This window comes from Trachurus japonicus, chromosome 14, assembly GCF_045865225.1.
Source record: "Trachurus japonicus isolate A0001 chromosome 14, Traja_1.0".
In the NCBI taxonomy this organism is placed as follows: domain Eukaryota; kingdom Metazoa; phylum Chordata; class Actinopteri; order Carangiformes; family Carangidae; genus Trachurus; species Trachurus japonicus.
Window position 1 is genome coordinate 26,305,801 of NC_140920.1, and position 15,740 is coordinate 26,321,540.

A 15,740-nucleotide genomic window follows, 5' to 3' on the forward strand; every position below is an offset into this window, starting at 1 on the left:
AGCTAGAAATTTCAGGAAAGGGTAGGCTAAAAAGTTATAAAATAAATAACCTAACCTGAGTATGTATTAAAATACTAGCCTATAGGCAAGTTGGGGGAGTAGTTCAAAATCACTAGAGGAAGCTAGTAGAAACGGGAAATGTGGCGAAACTAAATCAAGGGACAACATAACCACGGAGAGGGCCAAAGTGACAACAAAGAAAGACACAACCACAAAAAGGATTCAAAATGATCACACACACACACAAAGAAGATCCACAAACAGTAACCCAACCCAACCACTTCTTGGGTCTGTCTGCAAGATTGACTTCTGTGTAAGGTTGGGGGGCTTTGTAATGAGTCAGTTTCCACAACTAAAACACCACTAAGTTAAACCTCAAGTCACCAAAAGCCAGTTCAAATCATTGTTTCCAAATCCATCAAGTAAAAACAAAATAAAAAAAACAGTTGAAAGTTGAAACCGAGCCACATGAATTAATGCACCATCTCTGCACCAACTCTGAAAGGTGTCAGTTCTAAGCATGAGTTAAAAATATGAAAAAACAAAATGTGTTGGTGTGATTATTATACTCTCATGTATTGGTTTAAGAGGGTTAGTCTAAACCTGCAAACACCACTATAAGGTTGAATTTCAGAAAATAAAAAGCGAAATCAGTCCTTCCATAAGATCTCAGTCTTCTGATCTTCTGTATACTGTATGCGTAGTCCACAAGCTGCAATGAAGTGGTCACAGCAATGAAATGTTACAGTAAAATAATGATGTCTCATATGACTTCTGGAGAGTGGCCTGCCTTCCTGCCTGCCTGAGCCTGCACTGCCACACTTCTCTTCAGGGCACAGGTCAGAGAGCTCACAAACCAGAAACCACACACTCAAGTGTCACTCAGTGTGTCCGTGGCGTTAACAAAACACAGTCCAAATACTAGTACAACACCAGCTATGCCACTACCATTAGCTTACACAAATTTTTTTTGAATAAATCTGTCAAGCTACCTGTCTAACTACTGTATCTATTAAATACACATAGGAGTTCACTATATCACCACTCCATCCCACCATTCTTGCACCACACAGCTTTGGTCGTTCTGTTTGCACCAGAGGGATTAGCAGCAGGGAGGCCAGAGAGGAGATGAGATGGAGATTATGACAGAGATAATGGTGTTTGGATTTAGAGTCACTCGGAGGAGGCAGCGGGAATTCAAAGCTACAACTTTAATCACAGGTGAGCCATGTGCTCTCTGATCTGATTTAAGAGAATGCCACAGGTTCACAACAGAGCAGCTGACAGCAATGAAAACAACAACTCTTGTGAGGAACAAAAGCAAAACAAGAGCAGTTTCTTTGCTCTATCTTGACAATAGAGTGTGAGTAGAGAGAGTGAGTCTCTGTCTCCAGTCCAGTCAATAACAGACTCTCATACATCTTTAATCATCTGTTAAAGAAGCACTTCATATTATTGACTGTCCACAAAGAGGTGAGACCCCATTATCTCTATTGTAAATATTCTCAATATTAACCATTAGGCTATTCCCCATATCTTCAGGAAAGCCCTAGTGCTGTTATTTGATAGTAGGCTATATGATGTGTGGCCATTACAACAGAATTAGATCTAGTGCAGCAGAAGACCAGAGGAGGTGAACCAAAAAGGACGCAGCATGATCACAAAAGAAAAAGTAGAAATTCTACTACACAAACATGTTTTCAGTAGGCTATTGTTCTTTGTAGGATTTCTAACTCTCCAAACCTATATTTAGTAGCCTACTCATATTGGACAGTCTTCTGCGGAAAATCATTCTTTTACAGTTAAAAAATATGCAACCTGCTATGAGGTGTATGAAATACAGTAACAGTAGCCTATGTTTGGTTTCAAGAGGTCAATGGCAAATAATTGACCTCTTGAGCAAAGAGCAATAGCAAAAAAATAAATGGGACTTTTTGGCCTTTTTGCACAATAATAATAATGAAAAAGAATGATCAATCAGTTATTAACAAATCGTGTCAGACACTCCAACTGCATGAATGTCCTTTGTCAATATCAAGGACTATTTAATCAGTATCAAGTATTGCTTTATCAGCGACTGCTTGGAAATTTGCAGTGAGCCTATCTCATTCTAGGAGCAGGAGAAATGTTAGACTTTTACATCTAGGCTACTGTAGCCTTCACAAAGACTGGGTAGCCTATTATACAGCCAGTGTTGGACAGACACTACATTTTGTAACATGTCGCCATCTAGTGGTGCCCATAACCAAAATAAAAATAAGAGGCTACCTCTATCATTATAACATTTCTACGTTTGACACAGAGATCTGTGATTAAATGCTTTCAATACCACGACGTTTCTTTCGTTTCTAATAACACATACTGTATAAAAACGGTATAAATGTTGATGAATCACGTGACATTCATCACGGTCAGTGGCTTCTATCTATCAATATGAACCGCACATTCGCAGCAGACTGGCAACCCTATATCGAGTGAAAACGACGTAAATATGCCAGAATTAAAATACAGAAGTCATATGTGTGTCGGTCAGCTTGTTTACATCGCTGCTGTATAGACATTATCGGGCATGATTTTTATCATGTGAATTTACTAAAATGTTGTGTCGAATCTGCCGCGCGGCGACGCAGTCACTGAAGCAAGATGGCGGTCCCTACGAAGCAGTGAGTAGCAAACATGCTAACGCAATAATGGTAGTTTGTGATCGATAATTAGCAATTGTTTTATTTGGTTGAGGTTTTGGTCATAGTTATGACAAAGAAGTTATTTTTGCTGTTGCTGTCGATGTGTTATCGCTCTGACTTGCGTGTATCCTTATTATATTAGGAGCATTGCTACTTGTGTAGCTAGTGAACGAGAGGGTCAGTTATTGTATTACTGTAACAAACTCTATTTTGTTTTTCACATATCAATCAAGTTTTTCATTTCGTCAACTATATTTCCTCTCTTTATTTGCATCGCCAATAACAGACTGTAAGACAATACAAAATTGACAAAACTATGGAGACAGTAAAATCCTTTTAACTGTGTTACGTTGCTCATTTAAAAGAAAAGAAAAGAAACGCACACATTTGTATCTCTAATTGACCCACTACTAGTAACAGTCCCAGTTCTTTTTTGTAGCATGAAGTCCTCCAATTATTGGAAACGTGTTCCTCTGCTTTTCTGGTCCATGTTGACATCATATATTTTCCCTGGTGCACATCCATACCATCAATATCTAGTTGCACCTCCTCTTCCCAAAGTGTTGTTGCTGTCTGACATGTTCATTAAAACCAGTTTAGACCAACTTTCTCTTTTAGTTATGACATGAACTTTCTGATATGTGAGATGCATTTGCCCCAGTAGAGATGTCACTTTTCTGCTGCATTTTTCCTCTACATGTACTTTTGCACGACAGGGTTTAAAGAAGTCATGTTTTCTGACTGTCAACAGGTACGGGCTGATCTTGTCACAGAAGAAAGGGGCGTTAAAGACAGGAGTGCTACAGAAACCCTCCGTGTTTGGCGATGATTCTGATGATGAGGTGGGTAAACTTAAATCAGTCATTCACCAATCACTGCGTGTAATTCAGAAAAGGGAATGTATAAAGGTATCATTTGGCATTTAAACATACTCATGATGTGTCTTGTTATCTCTTTTTCCCCAGACGACAGTTGGGGAGAGCCTGCAGCGGGAGGCTATCAAAAAGAAGATGATGAAGCAGGTGAGAAGAAAAACTATGCACATTTATGCAACTTGAGTCTTTTCTCTGTTATTTACATTTCTCTGGTCTTTGTTTTAAGACTCGTTTGGAGATGCAGAAGGCGCTGGAAGAGGACAGCACTGTATATGACTACGATGGTGTGTATGATGACATCCAAAAACAGAGAGATGAGAGCAACAAAAAAGTTCTGGGAGGCGCTGACAAGAGGGTAATCTCACTTTGTTGAATGCTTGAACAGCTGCATTTTCCATTACCAATCTTTCAGAATGATATAATGGTTTGATAAACTGTCTATAAAGAGTTTGTGGTGGTCACCATGCACTGTGGTATATGCCGCTTAACTTAACTTTTTCTCTTGTCTGTTTCTCTTGATAATAGCCAAAGTATATCCATCAGTTATTGAGAGCAGTGGAGGACCGAAAGAAAGAGCAAGAACGTCGAGAGGAGAGGAAGATCCAGAAGGAGAGAGAGGCAGAGGGAGAGAAGTTTGCTGACAAAGAGGCTTACGTTACCTCTGCCTACAAGCAGAAACTACTGGAGCAGAAGGAGGAGCAGGAGAGAGAGCGGAGAGAGGCAGAGATGGAAGGTTAGACTGATACTTTTCAACTATTTTTAGGCTGCTGGCAGACGAGTGACACTGTTAGACTTTGAACTCAAGATGTTTCAAACATCATATGAATGTTAGCTTAAATTGGATTTGTCCGAAGTTGCTTCTTTTTCTCCTGCTTGTCTAAAAATAACTTATTTTATAGAAAGTCAAAAACAGTTCTGGAAGATCCCATAGATTTTGTTATAGATAAATACCATGTGAATCGTGACTAGGGATGTATACCGTGGACCGGTACTTTTTGGTACTGGCTCATAATTGGGTCGGTACCAGAGTACCGTTAAGATTCTGGACAAACGGTACTCTTATCTGTACTTTTTGAACGTCTCCCTAACCATCACGTAATAATGACACCGCCGCGGCAGCAGCTTGTCACCCCCCAATTTCCACCGCGTTCGTCAGCGCCACGGAACCGCTACACGGCGGTCACCACAGCTGATCCCTGCCACTCTAATCAGCACTTGGACTGGGCGAACCGCGGCAAGTCTCAGCAGCGTCTCTCCGCGCCGCGCTATCAATTCGCCTGTGTCGGGTCGTCATGTGTTTGAAGCCTCGCACCGGAGACCCAGCAACGTACTTTGATTCGTGTCGGAGGCAGAGGGTTGAGTGTCCAGTGGAGCAGCAGGTCAGTGAGGAGACAGAGGAGGCTCCAGCGGCTTCATGTAGCTGCTGAGAGGAGCAGAGTGTCAGAGCCACCTGGTGTTACTCCGGTAAGAAAGGAGGAGAAAACTCCGACTGTGGAAACACTGAGCTACGTGTGTCGTTTATTCTGCGGTAACACATCTCATAAATTGACTGGTCTACGGCGTGAAGAACATGGACTGGCTGCTGTATGCAGCGTGTGTGTGTCAGCGCTGTACACAGACACACACGCACACACCACACGCACACACAGGGCGCAGCATCGGAGCAGTGAAGTGAAACAACAACCTGCAGATCACCTGAGCTGACGTGAACTGTGAGTCAGAGCAATAAGTAAAAAAGCTAAATATTCATCAAGAACCATAGATGGAGATCCTATTTTATCATGATGAAAGATTAACTGCAGCTGCTGCAGGTTAACTGTTGACTTGCTCAGGGTTTAAAGGAGGTGTTTTTCTCTGCTGTCAATTTTTTTTATTATGCTGCTGGTGTTACCCCCCTAATTAAAACAAAACAAAAAAAAAACGGCTGAATCTTTTAACATCTTTATTTTTTAGACTAAATTACATGTTGTAGTATCGATAAGAGTATTGATAAGTATCAGTACCGATAAGGAGTATCGTTATGGGTATCGGTATCGATAAAATCCGATATCCATCCCTAATCGTGACTTGGAGAAGTTGTGGATATAGGCCACTTTCTGTGAAACAGTGCAAATTCAATTGTGTGTTTTTTTTTTAGCTGCTTTGGATGTGAAGAAACAAAAAGACTTGAGCGGCTTTTATCGACACCTGCTGAATCAGACCGTAGGAGAGGAGGAGATACCTGATCGATCAGCAAACAAGTCAGTCACAGTTCTACAGTAACCACAACAAGCACACATACTTGTAACAACGACTCCAAGCCTTTAATCTAATCTCTCTGTTCCTACACCCACAGAAGTCAAATCCCAAAGGTTCCTAAAGACACAGAGAGGACTTCTCCTGTTCCCTCACCAACGTCGCAAGACAATATCCCAAGTTCGTGCAGCGACAGCGAGGAAGGGCACGAGCAGAAGACCGGGTTCAGTAAGCCTGGGGCAGGGTCTTCACACTCAAAACGCCAGTACAGACAGAGGTCACCTTCATCTGGGAGCGGAGAAGAGAAGGAGAAGGAAAGAGCGAAGGAGAGAGACAGACATAAGAGGAGTCACAGAGATGTAGACAGAGACAGAGAGAGAGACAGAGACAGAGACAGACACAGGACGAGGGAAAGGGATGACAGATACGGAGGAAGAAGAGACGACAGAGACAGAAGGAAAGACAGGGACCGAGGCAGAGAAGATGACAGAGGTCGAGGCCGGAGGGACTCTGAGAAGGACAGCAGGCATGGAAAGAGGGAGAGGAGCCCGAGAGATAGAGAGAGAGAGAAAAATGGGGAAAGAGAGAAGAGGAAGAGTCAAGTTGAAGATGAGCGGAAGGAAAAAGATTTGGAACAAGAGAAGGACAAGAGGAAGGAACCAGAGAAGGAGGAGAGGGCAGTGAAGAGGGAAGAAAAAGACCCAGAGAGGAAGGAAGAAGTCGGAGAACAGGGAAAGCAGAAAGAAGAAGGCAGCAATGAGAATGAAGAAGCGGAGGAGAAGGTGAACAAGTTTGCAAAGCGCTGCACTGATCAGACTGTGAGCTCAGCCAGAGATAGGTACATGGCCCGACAGATGGCGCGCTCAGCCTGTAAGAGCTACATCGAGAAGGAGGAGGACTAAGTGCAAACATCTCTCAACTGCACACATCTTCCATCTTCGATTAAGAGGATAAAACTAATGTTATTTTATAATTTCCCTTTTTTCCTTCAACAAATCCCATTAAAAACTTTAAGATTTCCACCCTCCACTTCTTCTTCTTGATCTTCCTTTCAAGGCTCAATAAACCACCTGCAACGACTTGTCACTGTAGTTTCTCAGCAAAGGTTCCAGGAGAAAATGTATGCATGTGTAGGAGACGATAATTTCACCCATGGATTAATACACATAGGTATTTACAGCTAGTATAACAATGTATGTTAAACTGACTCAAGATCAGCCACTGTGCCCATGTTAATTGTGCTGAAAGGAGGTGTCGCCCAGTGTGGTTCTTTGGTGTGTTTTAAAAAGCCATGGACAATAAGGAATAAGCAATATTAGGCTTTAGCCACAGACAGTCCTTGTTAGCGGGATTCACTGATTGTTGGGTTAAGGTGTTTTATGAGATTTGATGTGAATAAGAAAACTAATGAAGCTTGCCAACCTTGACCTTTGGTAGACCAGAGAGAGAGAGAAATTACTGATGTATGTTTTTTTTTTTGTTGGACTTGAATTGGTGGATTATCCATTTACTATTATTGTGAAATAAAATTATTGACTTGTCAATATGGACAAAGAGCCTTTTGTACCATCACATACAGCACTGAGCATATATCAATAATATATAATATATAGGAAACTATGTGCATTGCCTAGTTGGGAAAGTATATCTGTGGAAAGATGTGTGAAATAGTGATGTGTTGCCACTTATATTAAGGTTTTGTACCTTTCTCTTTTAGTCAGTGATGAGTTATTAAAATCATTCCATCCTGGTCCATAGTTTCTTCTGTTCTGTTGCTTCCTGTCTGTTCTACATTCATGTGCCATTTGATTTTAAACAGGAACAACAATAATGATTTCAACTCAAAACTTAGGGTAACAACGTTTATTTAACAAGGATCATTTGATCACAGAAACGTGTTACAGGTTTTATGCAGGAGAAACATCAGCCCCAATATAATCAATGTTGGTTACAGGTTTTATGCAGGAGAGACATCAGCTCCAATATAATCAATGTTGGTTACAGGTTTTATGTAGGAGAGACATCAGCGATGTTAGATTGCAGGAATCATCTCCTGTGTCTCTTCTAGTTGTACAGGGACATGTTGGACCACTGAAGAAAAAGAACAAAGGTATTGTTAGTACCATTAATGATCTTGACTGATTTCTGCACAGAGTGGGCAGCACACCACACTAGTGGAATGTAAAGTAAAATGTACTTACTATTACATTTCGCCGGTATAGCTATACTGTAGGTATATCCTGCCCTCATTACTCAAATACTGGACTTTTTCATACTTCACTAAACCTCAGACTGAAATGTCATTTTTACATTTTATCTGTTCAACAGGTTAAAATATTTTTACACAAATTTTGATATATTTTGATACTGCAGTATACCGTAATTACTTTAACATTAGTAGATGACATGGATATTTCTGCATTATTTCATTTGGATATCTTAGATTTATAGACTTGCCTCATCCCAGGTCAGGTGGATCACTCCATCGGATGATCTTTCCTTGAAAGTGCCTGTAATAGAAAACAAACCACAGATGTCTCATCAGTGCTATGTATTTGACTTTGCCATGGCACTGTTTGGGCGCTGATTTCTCAAAATGATGTGTGGTTTAGACAGTGATGTCACTGAGCGTTGCCATGGCACTCACCTGAAGACTTTTCCAGGCGCAACATGAGAGTAATGAACTCCTCCATGGAGGTGGAGGAGTAGCCGGTGTAGCGGAACATCATCACCCTCACCAAGCTGTTGCTCACATTAATCCCTGGTACAGACACAAAGAAAAAGTGATGGTTGTCGACATCAGTGGTTCTCAAACTTTTTTACATAAGGACCCCTAAACTGACACAAATTAGACCAGGCAAATTACACTGATAAAAAGTGTTACCTGCAGACTGAATTGCCCTCGTGACTTCATAGTCAGACAGGGTTCCATTCTTGTTCAAGTCAGCACGATTGAAGATTTGCTGCAAAAAACATGAAGCTACCTTTAGAAACTAAGAGCAGTTGTTGTTTTTCGTTATTAACCATGAGGGAAATAAGATGAAACACATTTTCTCATCATGACCACGTTGGCTGTGTTACCTTAAATTCATTGATCTTCTTCCAGAGAGCAGAGAATTCAGTGAAGGTCATCCTCAGGTTTCTGTCTGTCTGTGGTGCAGGTTAGGGACCTTACATCAACATGTGATGACAAACAATTTCACTGCGGACTAGGGACTAGGGTTTTAATTTGACTGGAGCATGACAATGATTGGGAGAGTAGAGTAAAACACTTGTTTACTCAAGGATACATCCACTGAAGCGATCATGCTCCTGCAGGTATCAAGTCCAAAGCCGTAGCGGCTTCCTGTGAATCGGAGGGAATGGATTTGAGTCACATGAAATGGAAGAAGAAGTTGAATGTTGAGCTCATGTGATGTGAATCCACTCACCATGAGGGAAGTTGTTCTTGAGGAGCTTCTGCAGCTGGTAGGCACTCAGCTCGCCGTTCTAACAACAGATACAGACACAACAACTGTGATCAAATGGTGTCGGAGAGAGAGAAGAAAAGGATGAGTGGAGAGACAGAGGGAAGACTCCACACCTGATCGGCGTAGCGGTTGAACAGGGCACGGGCGGGATCCGTGTCATTGTCTTCACCCGTGGGGATCTTAAAGAAAACAAAAGGTTTCTGATCGTCACCAACATTGTTCCCACAAGTTAACGGACCAGACTCAAAGCCACACTTTTATTACATACCGAGGGGAGAACCCGTGAATCCTCCTCATCATCATGATCATGATCGTCATCTTCATCGTGTCCATCGTGGGGGCTGGATGCAGAAAGGAACATGGTAAACAATAGACTCAAGCCTAACACAACAACTGTACCAGTCTGTTATAACTCTTTTTCATTGAATCGACCTTCATACTGTTGAATCCAACATTGATTCAAAATGCTCATTTTAGTGTGAATGTGTGGTAGTATCAGTATCTTAATCAGTCCCCCTGTTTAGGACTATAAATCTCCATGGGATCAAATCTTTACCTGATCTTGACATCAGACTTGGTGTAGACGCTGAGGACAAACTCTCCAGACATGTAAGGCTTCATGGTGGAGGGGACGATCACATACTCTCCAGGCTCCAGACTGTGCATCTCAATCAGATCCCTCTGGTAGCTGTACATCTGTGTTGTTTTCATTGGCCCATTTCTTCTGAAGAAGTCTCTACCCAGTTTTCCTGCTGGGGTCTGAAAGTACAACAAACCTTGTTTAATGGTATAAAATAGTTTTTTCACTATCAAATTGCTTTGTTCAAGTGATGTGTTTTGTGTTCACAGCTGGAGATGATGCTTGTTCTTACCCCTGGTGGAACCTGTTGGAGGTGAAATATGAAGAGGAAAGTCATTATACAGTTGTATAATTGTTCATCTTTATCTTGTTACATCATTTCCATACTTGCATTTTGTATTATCAAGTCTGAGTGCATACCTTGACGACACTAAGTCCAATTGGGTGGGAGCGTCTCTCCTTGCGTTTCTCCCCCTGCTCAGGTTTCTGCATCAGAGAAAGCAGGATGTTTTTGTCTTCCTTCTCCTCCTTGTTGATGATTTTTACCTGGATGCGATACTGAGGATTGGTGGCAAAGGTAGCTGCAGGTAAAGAGAAACATGAAAAATGCATATGAGAGTAGTGCTTTTTTTGTTTCTCTAGGAGAAGTTAAAAAACAAGACAAAACAGACAACTTGGTCTGAACTGGACTCACAGTTAGAGTAACTGCCTCCTGCAGTGCTCCCTGAGACCCAGCTGCCGTCATAAACCATGCACTGCCACTGGCACTTGACGTCGCCATCAATGAAGTTGGGGTTCTCGCAGCAGATGGACACCATGTTGAAATAGTGACAGAAGTCCTCCAACTCCATCCTGAGAGACAAAGTTGAGCACAATGAGAGAAACACAAGGGGAAGGCCAGATTGGGAATGAAACCCCAGCCAGAAATGCTATGTGGGGTCCATATGGGGCTGAGCCCACAATGGGCTTTATGCACAGCTCCACTACTTCCTGAAATAAACCAACTGAGCACTGACTGATTAATCCAGGTGTGCCTGACCATTGTTGTGAGGTCAGACACACCTGGAGTAATCAGTTGGTCCAATAATGTAAGACGGGAAATAAAGGAGGTGGCTTATTTCAGGAAGCAGTTGAGCTGTGCATAAAGCCCATTGTGGGCTTGGTCCCATATGTGGCCTGCACCCAGGACCCCTATCACAGTAGGGGTCTATATGGATCCTGGGTGCCTAGGGGCCTATATGGATCCTGGGTGCAAGCCACATATGGGGCCCACAAGTGGAGTCGATAAGGACCCCACGTAGCATTGCTGGCTGGACTGCACTCTGCACCAAAGACACTCAACATGACACACAGTTGGTTTAAATGTACTCTCTGTAGTTTAGGATCGTTTGAGTGGTGTGGAGCAGTGTCTTTTCACACCAAGTGTGTGAAACACTCACTGTGTTTATTTTCAAGAAAACATAATGATACTTTAAATCCAGCTTATTACCAGAACTCTCCATCATCACGATCGGCAAACTTTTCCCGATCCTCCTGTCTCGCTCCGTTCCACATATCTGACCTGAGCACAATAAGAAAAATAAATTGATGGATTCCACATATTAAAACTACCGTAAACATATTTATTCCACAAGAATATAACCTGTCATGAGTTGTAGTGCAAAGCAAGTTTGTTTTTTCATATTATGCACAGTCGGTTTGACATGTGATCGACTTACTTGTCACTCCACTTCCCGTTCCACTCTGTTTTACCCCAGGGGTTCATGATTCGCACCAGCTGCTTTTTGGAGCCGTAATACTCCACCTGAAGATAAAATGATCAGTTGACAATTGAAGTGAAACCTTCCTAACACAGGCAATACCAAATGAATACTGACAGCATCTCAGCAGCAAAGCATGAGCTGTGTACATCAGCACACTTCCTACCTCAGTGACAGCTGTGACAGAGTAGGCATGTGCATCCACCAACCCGGTGTTGGCCACAGTGTTCACAATGCGACCCTGAAATGAACAAGACCACAAATCAGTTTGATGTTCTTCTTTCTTCTTTTATTTTCTTCTTGAATTTGTTTCTTACCCCTTTAGGAGCCGTCCCACAGCAAATCATGGACCGGCAGCCAGTGCCTCTGTTCATCTGCTGCCACAGCTCTTCATCGTGTCCATAAGTGTGGGAGTCTCCTAGTTCATAAGTCATGTGCACACCTCCACTGAAATCCTTGCAGGCCTCTGATGGCAGTCCAGCACTCATGTCTGCGTATGAACCACACACCCTGAAGGACACAGACAAAAAGAAAGAGACATCATCATCATTTGACATCTGGACTCTGGTCTTTGTGCCACAGCTGTGAACATCTGCACTCTTTAGGGTGACTGGTACGTACTTGGCGTATGCTTTCTCCAGCAGAGGAACCCAGAACTCGTTTCCTTGATTGCAGTGCACAGACAGCAACTTGCCATTCAGAGTTGGCAGGCTGTCGTCAATGACAACTTCCACCCACTTGCCAAACCTCCAGAACTGTCATAAACAGAGCAGGTGAGAGTTACAAGTTTGTTGATGACCGCAGTGTACTGATAAACTCACATCTGCATACATCATTATATCTTTACCCTGAAGTGAAAGATTCCTGCATAGTTCTTGAAGGACTGGTCCATGGGAACAACCTGAGCCATCAGATGTTTCTGGAACGTCAGAGCAGAAATTGCAGCCAGAAACCAGCAGTTACCTGGCGAAGGGGAAAGGAGAAAAGGTTTCTCAGGCATAGTTCTTCATCTACACAGCTTGTTCATGTTTTTGTGGCCTTCAACTGAACCCCAGAAATCCTTGCTTACCCACAAAGCCTTGACCAAAGTCAAAGCGTGAGGTTCCATCCTGGCAGAAAGTCGGCTCATCGCTGTTGTTCTGTTTCTTCAAGAGGTCCTGGACAGACAATGGAGGAAATTTATGTGAGCATATTGAAACATATACATGGAAAAGATGCAAACTTTAAAATTCAATAATCTCTCTTCTGCATTAACATGAGCTGTTAAATTGTATTTGAAAGTATTTTACCGCTGGACGAAGCCACTCCACTTCATCTTCCTGCCAGCCGGCCAGACCCAGATCCCCCAGAGTACGCAGGTTAGGTGGGAAGGTGCGGTCCACAAAGAGGCTCCTTCTGCGGAGGTAGCTGTCCTTCAGCTGAGCAAAGTCTTGGTGGTTGAACTTGGCAGGGTTGGAGGAGCTCCCCTCGGTGCCATCCGGGTAGCGCAAGTTGATGATGGAGGTGCATTCAGACATCTTGATGAGAGGGTTTGTGGAGACTCTGAGACACAAGGACAAAGACAAGATTAAGAGACTTCTAAAATGTTAAGTGAAAAATGCAGTGTTCCTCAGAGGTGAGTGGAGATAGTTACCAAGAGACGGCTGTAACCAACTGCTGCAAGAGGAGTCACTTGGAGTGGCCAAGTCTGGTCTGTGCAGTGGACCGTCCCTCACTTATATTCACACTGTGTTACATAAGACTGGAGTTGGACCCACCCCCAGTAAAGAGAAGACACAAACAATGATGAGATGCTGAGAAAGTTTTGCACAAGAAAACCAGTTTTCCAGAGTAAATCTCCCCCTCCTCCTCCTGTCATCTCAGCTCTGTTTGGAATGACAGACATTTTCTGTCTGCTTAAGGCAAAAAAGAAAAACAGAAGGTGGTATGTTGACATGTGGTTAATAACCAGAGGTGACTACTGATGCTGCAGTCCACAATAATATAATCATCATTTGTTCATCTTTGTGTTTTTTCTTTAATGTTAAGACTGTGTTTGTGTCCACTGTTACAATAAAGGGAAGCAATTTCATTGTACTAAATCACAATAATGATGGCTGTCAGGCCATCATTGTAAATAAGAACTCATTCTTAATTATTCTGCCTGGTTAAATAAAGGTTAAATAAAAAAATAAAATAAAAAGATCTATCGTGAGCCTTACATGTAAATGTAAATTGATACTTTCAGTTCTTCTTCTGACATAAGTATGTAAACTTGAATGAGTGTTTTTTTTTTCATGTTTAATGTCACTGAAGTGAACATGACTGTTTTTTTTTGTTTTACAAAGTTAAACATACACATAGAAATTAAGATAATCTGCAGTTAGAAAATATACATATTTTATTTTAAAGCAACATCTCCATTTTCTAATAGTTCATTATTATTTCTAAACATAGAAGATGAATTATATAAAACATCTTTCTATATGAAGAAAAAAAAAACTGAGATTTGTTGATCAATGTCATGCTATACTACTTGACTTTTCTGGTTTGGTGTTTTTAAAACCCCTGCAGCAAGTTGCTTGTTAAAGGGGATTTGACAAGTATTCAGAAAATTGCTGCTTGCTCCACAACTATGGTGGAATTAGTGAAATTTGCCCATGGCAAAATTTTCTTCTGCAAACTGTCACGCACATAAAGACTTGCAAAAACAAAGGAATGAACAACAATGAAGTAATAGGATATATATTTCAGATTTTGTTAAGTGACCATGTGACCCGTTTAAAGATGGTGTTTGCTATGACATGATAGCGATATATTGTCTACTACTGGGAATCTACATGCTATAAAGTCAGTATTAACTGCAGTTACACAAGAGTGGGATAATAAAAAACTCTTTATTTCATCTTTTTATTATAACATACTAAACTAAAATTTGTCTTCTTTCACTGTTGCACTCATTTTGATTCTGTAATGTCCACAGCTGTTGTCCACACATGGCTCTCACAAAATACTGTTTTGGTGGAGAAATAAAACAAATGTAACCAGACCAAAAGAAGACCCAGTTCAAGATGAAGAAAATCGACAACGCCACTTCGGGACTTCCACCCAAAGGATGCACTGTACAAGACAGATTAATCTAGGCAGACATGGAGGAGTTTGCACTAACATAGGTAAGTCCACAACTGAGCTCAGGGACGTGGTTTACACAAACAGTAATTGATTCATTTTACAATAGTGAAATAAACAAACCTCATTTCCAAGGATTACAGAAACTATTCCCTTTCACAAATCAATACAATGATTAAAAAGGTTAAACAGCTATGAATCACTTGGCATTGATACTTTTGTCTGATGTAGTTCTATCATTCAGCCAGAGGAGGGAACTCAACAACCAGGATGGCAACAGGAAAATCATTAAGTCCTCTTCTTAGTACTTCTCTTACACAACTGGCTGAGCCTACTTATATGAAGCATTTGACATTATACACAAACCACAAAAAGTTAAGGATTTTCGACTTGAGGGTGAAATTTATGGAAAATGTAAAAAGTTCATGCTACAGTGATATTGTATCATGAAAGTGGGGCATCTAAGTAGAAGTATGGAACGGTCATTTCCTCATCTCAAACAATTTATTGATACAAAATCTAACAACAGTGGTGGGTATACCAAACCACACCAACAAAAAATGTCAGTGTCTCAATAACTGGTCATGTGGCCAAAGGACATCCACTTGTCTTTCTCCTCCAGTCTCTCTGTGATAAGCTCAGTGGACACTTCCCTCTGACAACATCCCGCCTGAAGCCTCCACATGTCCAGGTCCTGTTAATGGATTGTTGGGTGTCGTCTTGGTCTCATGATGTCAGAATGTGAACAGCACAATGAAGAGGACTGTTTCAATAAAACTGTCACTGAACCAGAACATATTGCTGATTCATGGATCAGGCACTTGTTGTGATTATTGAGGTTAATCACCTTGTTAGAGAACAGCATGTTAGGCTATAAATAAACACTAAACAGTTGGACATGTGCATCCAAAGGTTTAGAGAATGTCAAATTAAGTAAAAATTGTGTTTTTAACTTGGTTTTTATCTATTCATCATTATTAGCCTATTGCTAGGCACTGAAAAAGCTGGTTGAGAAACGGTACTTTCAT

At 41.5% G+C, this 15,740-nt stretch overlaps 2 protein-coding genes across 2 annotated transcripts; one reads left to right on the forward strand and one right to left on the reverse strand.

Annotated features, from left to right (window-relative positions):
• The first annotated feature begins 2,566 nt into the window (after window positions 1-2,566).
• On the forward strand, window positions 2,567-6,821 carry nsrp1 (nuclear speckle splicing regulatory protein 1). The gene is made up of 7 exons (XM_085798632.1): window positions 2,567-2,663; window positions 3,436-3,526; window positions 3,650-3,706; window positions 3,786-3,914; window positions 4,085-4,292; window positions 5,697-5,799; window positions 5,895-6,821. Exons 1-7 carry the CDS (start codon window positions 2,644-2,646, stop codon window positions 6,694-6,696), a joined length of 1,410 nt encoding a protein of 469 aa, XP_085654758.1. The 5' UTR covers window positions 2,567-2,643; the 3' UTR covers window positions 6,697-6,821.
• A 1,031-nt stretch (window positions 6,822-7,852) lies between these two features.
• LOC146974901 (calpain-1 catalytic subunit-like) lies at window positions 7,853-13,146 on the reverse strand. Its single transcript, XM_085798634.1, has 21 exons — window positions 12,894-13,146; window positions 12,674-12,761; window positions 12,452-12,567; window positions 12,226-12,359; window positions 11,922-12,114; window positions 11,771-11,845; window positions 11,563-11,648; window positions 11,334-11,405; window positions 10,539-10,696; window positions 10,265-10,425; window positions 10,137-10,148; window positions 9,821-10,023; window positions 9,533-9,605; window positions 9,378-9,443; window positions 9,226-9,283; window positions 9,085-9,140; window positions 8,876-8,944; window positions 8,679-8,757; window positions 8,442-8,555; window positions 8,252-8,304; window positions 7,853-7,885 (listed from the first exon to the last, which is right to left on the reverse strand). The coding sequence occupies exons 1-21, from the start codon at window positions 13,119-13,121 to the stop codon at window positions 7,859-7,861; spliced, it is 2,121 nt and encodes a 706-aa protein (XP_085654760.1). The 5' UTR covers window positions 13,122-13,146; the 3' UTR covers window positions 7,853-7,858.
• Between the last annotated feature and the right edge of the window lie 2,594 nt (window positions 13,147-15,740).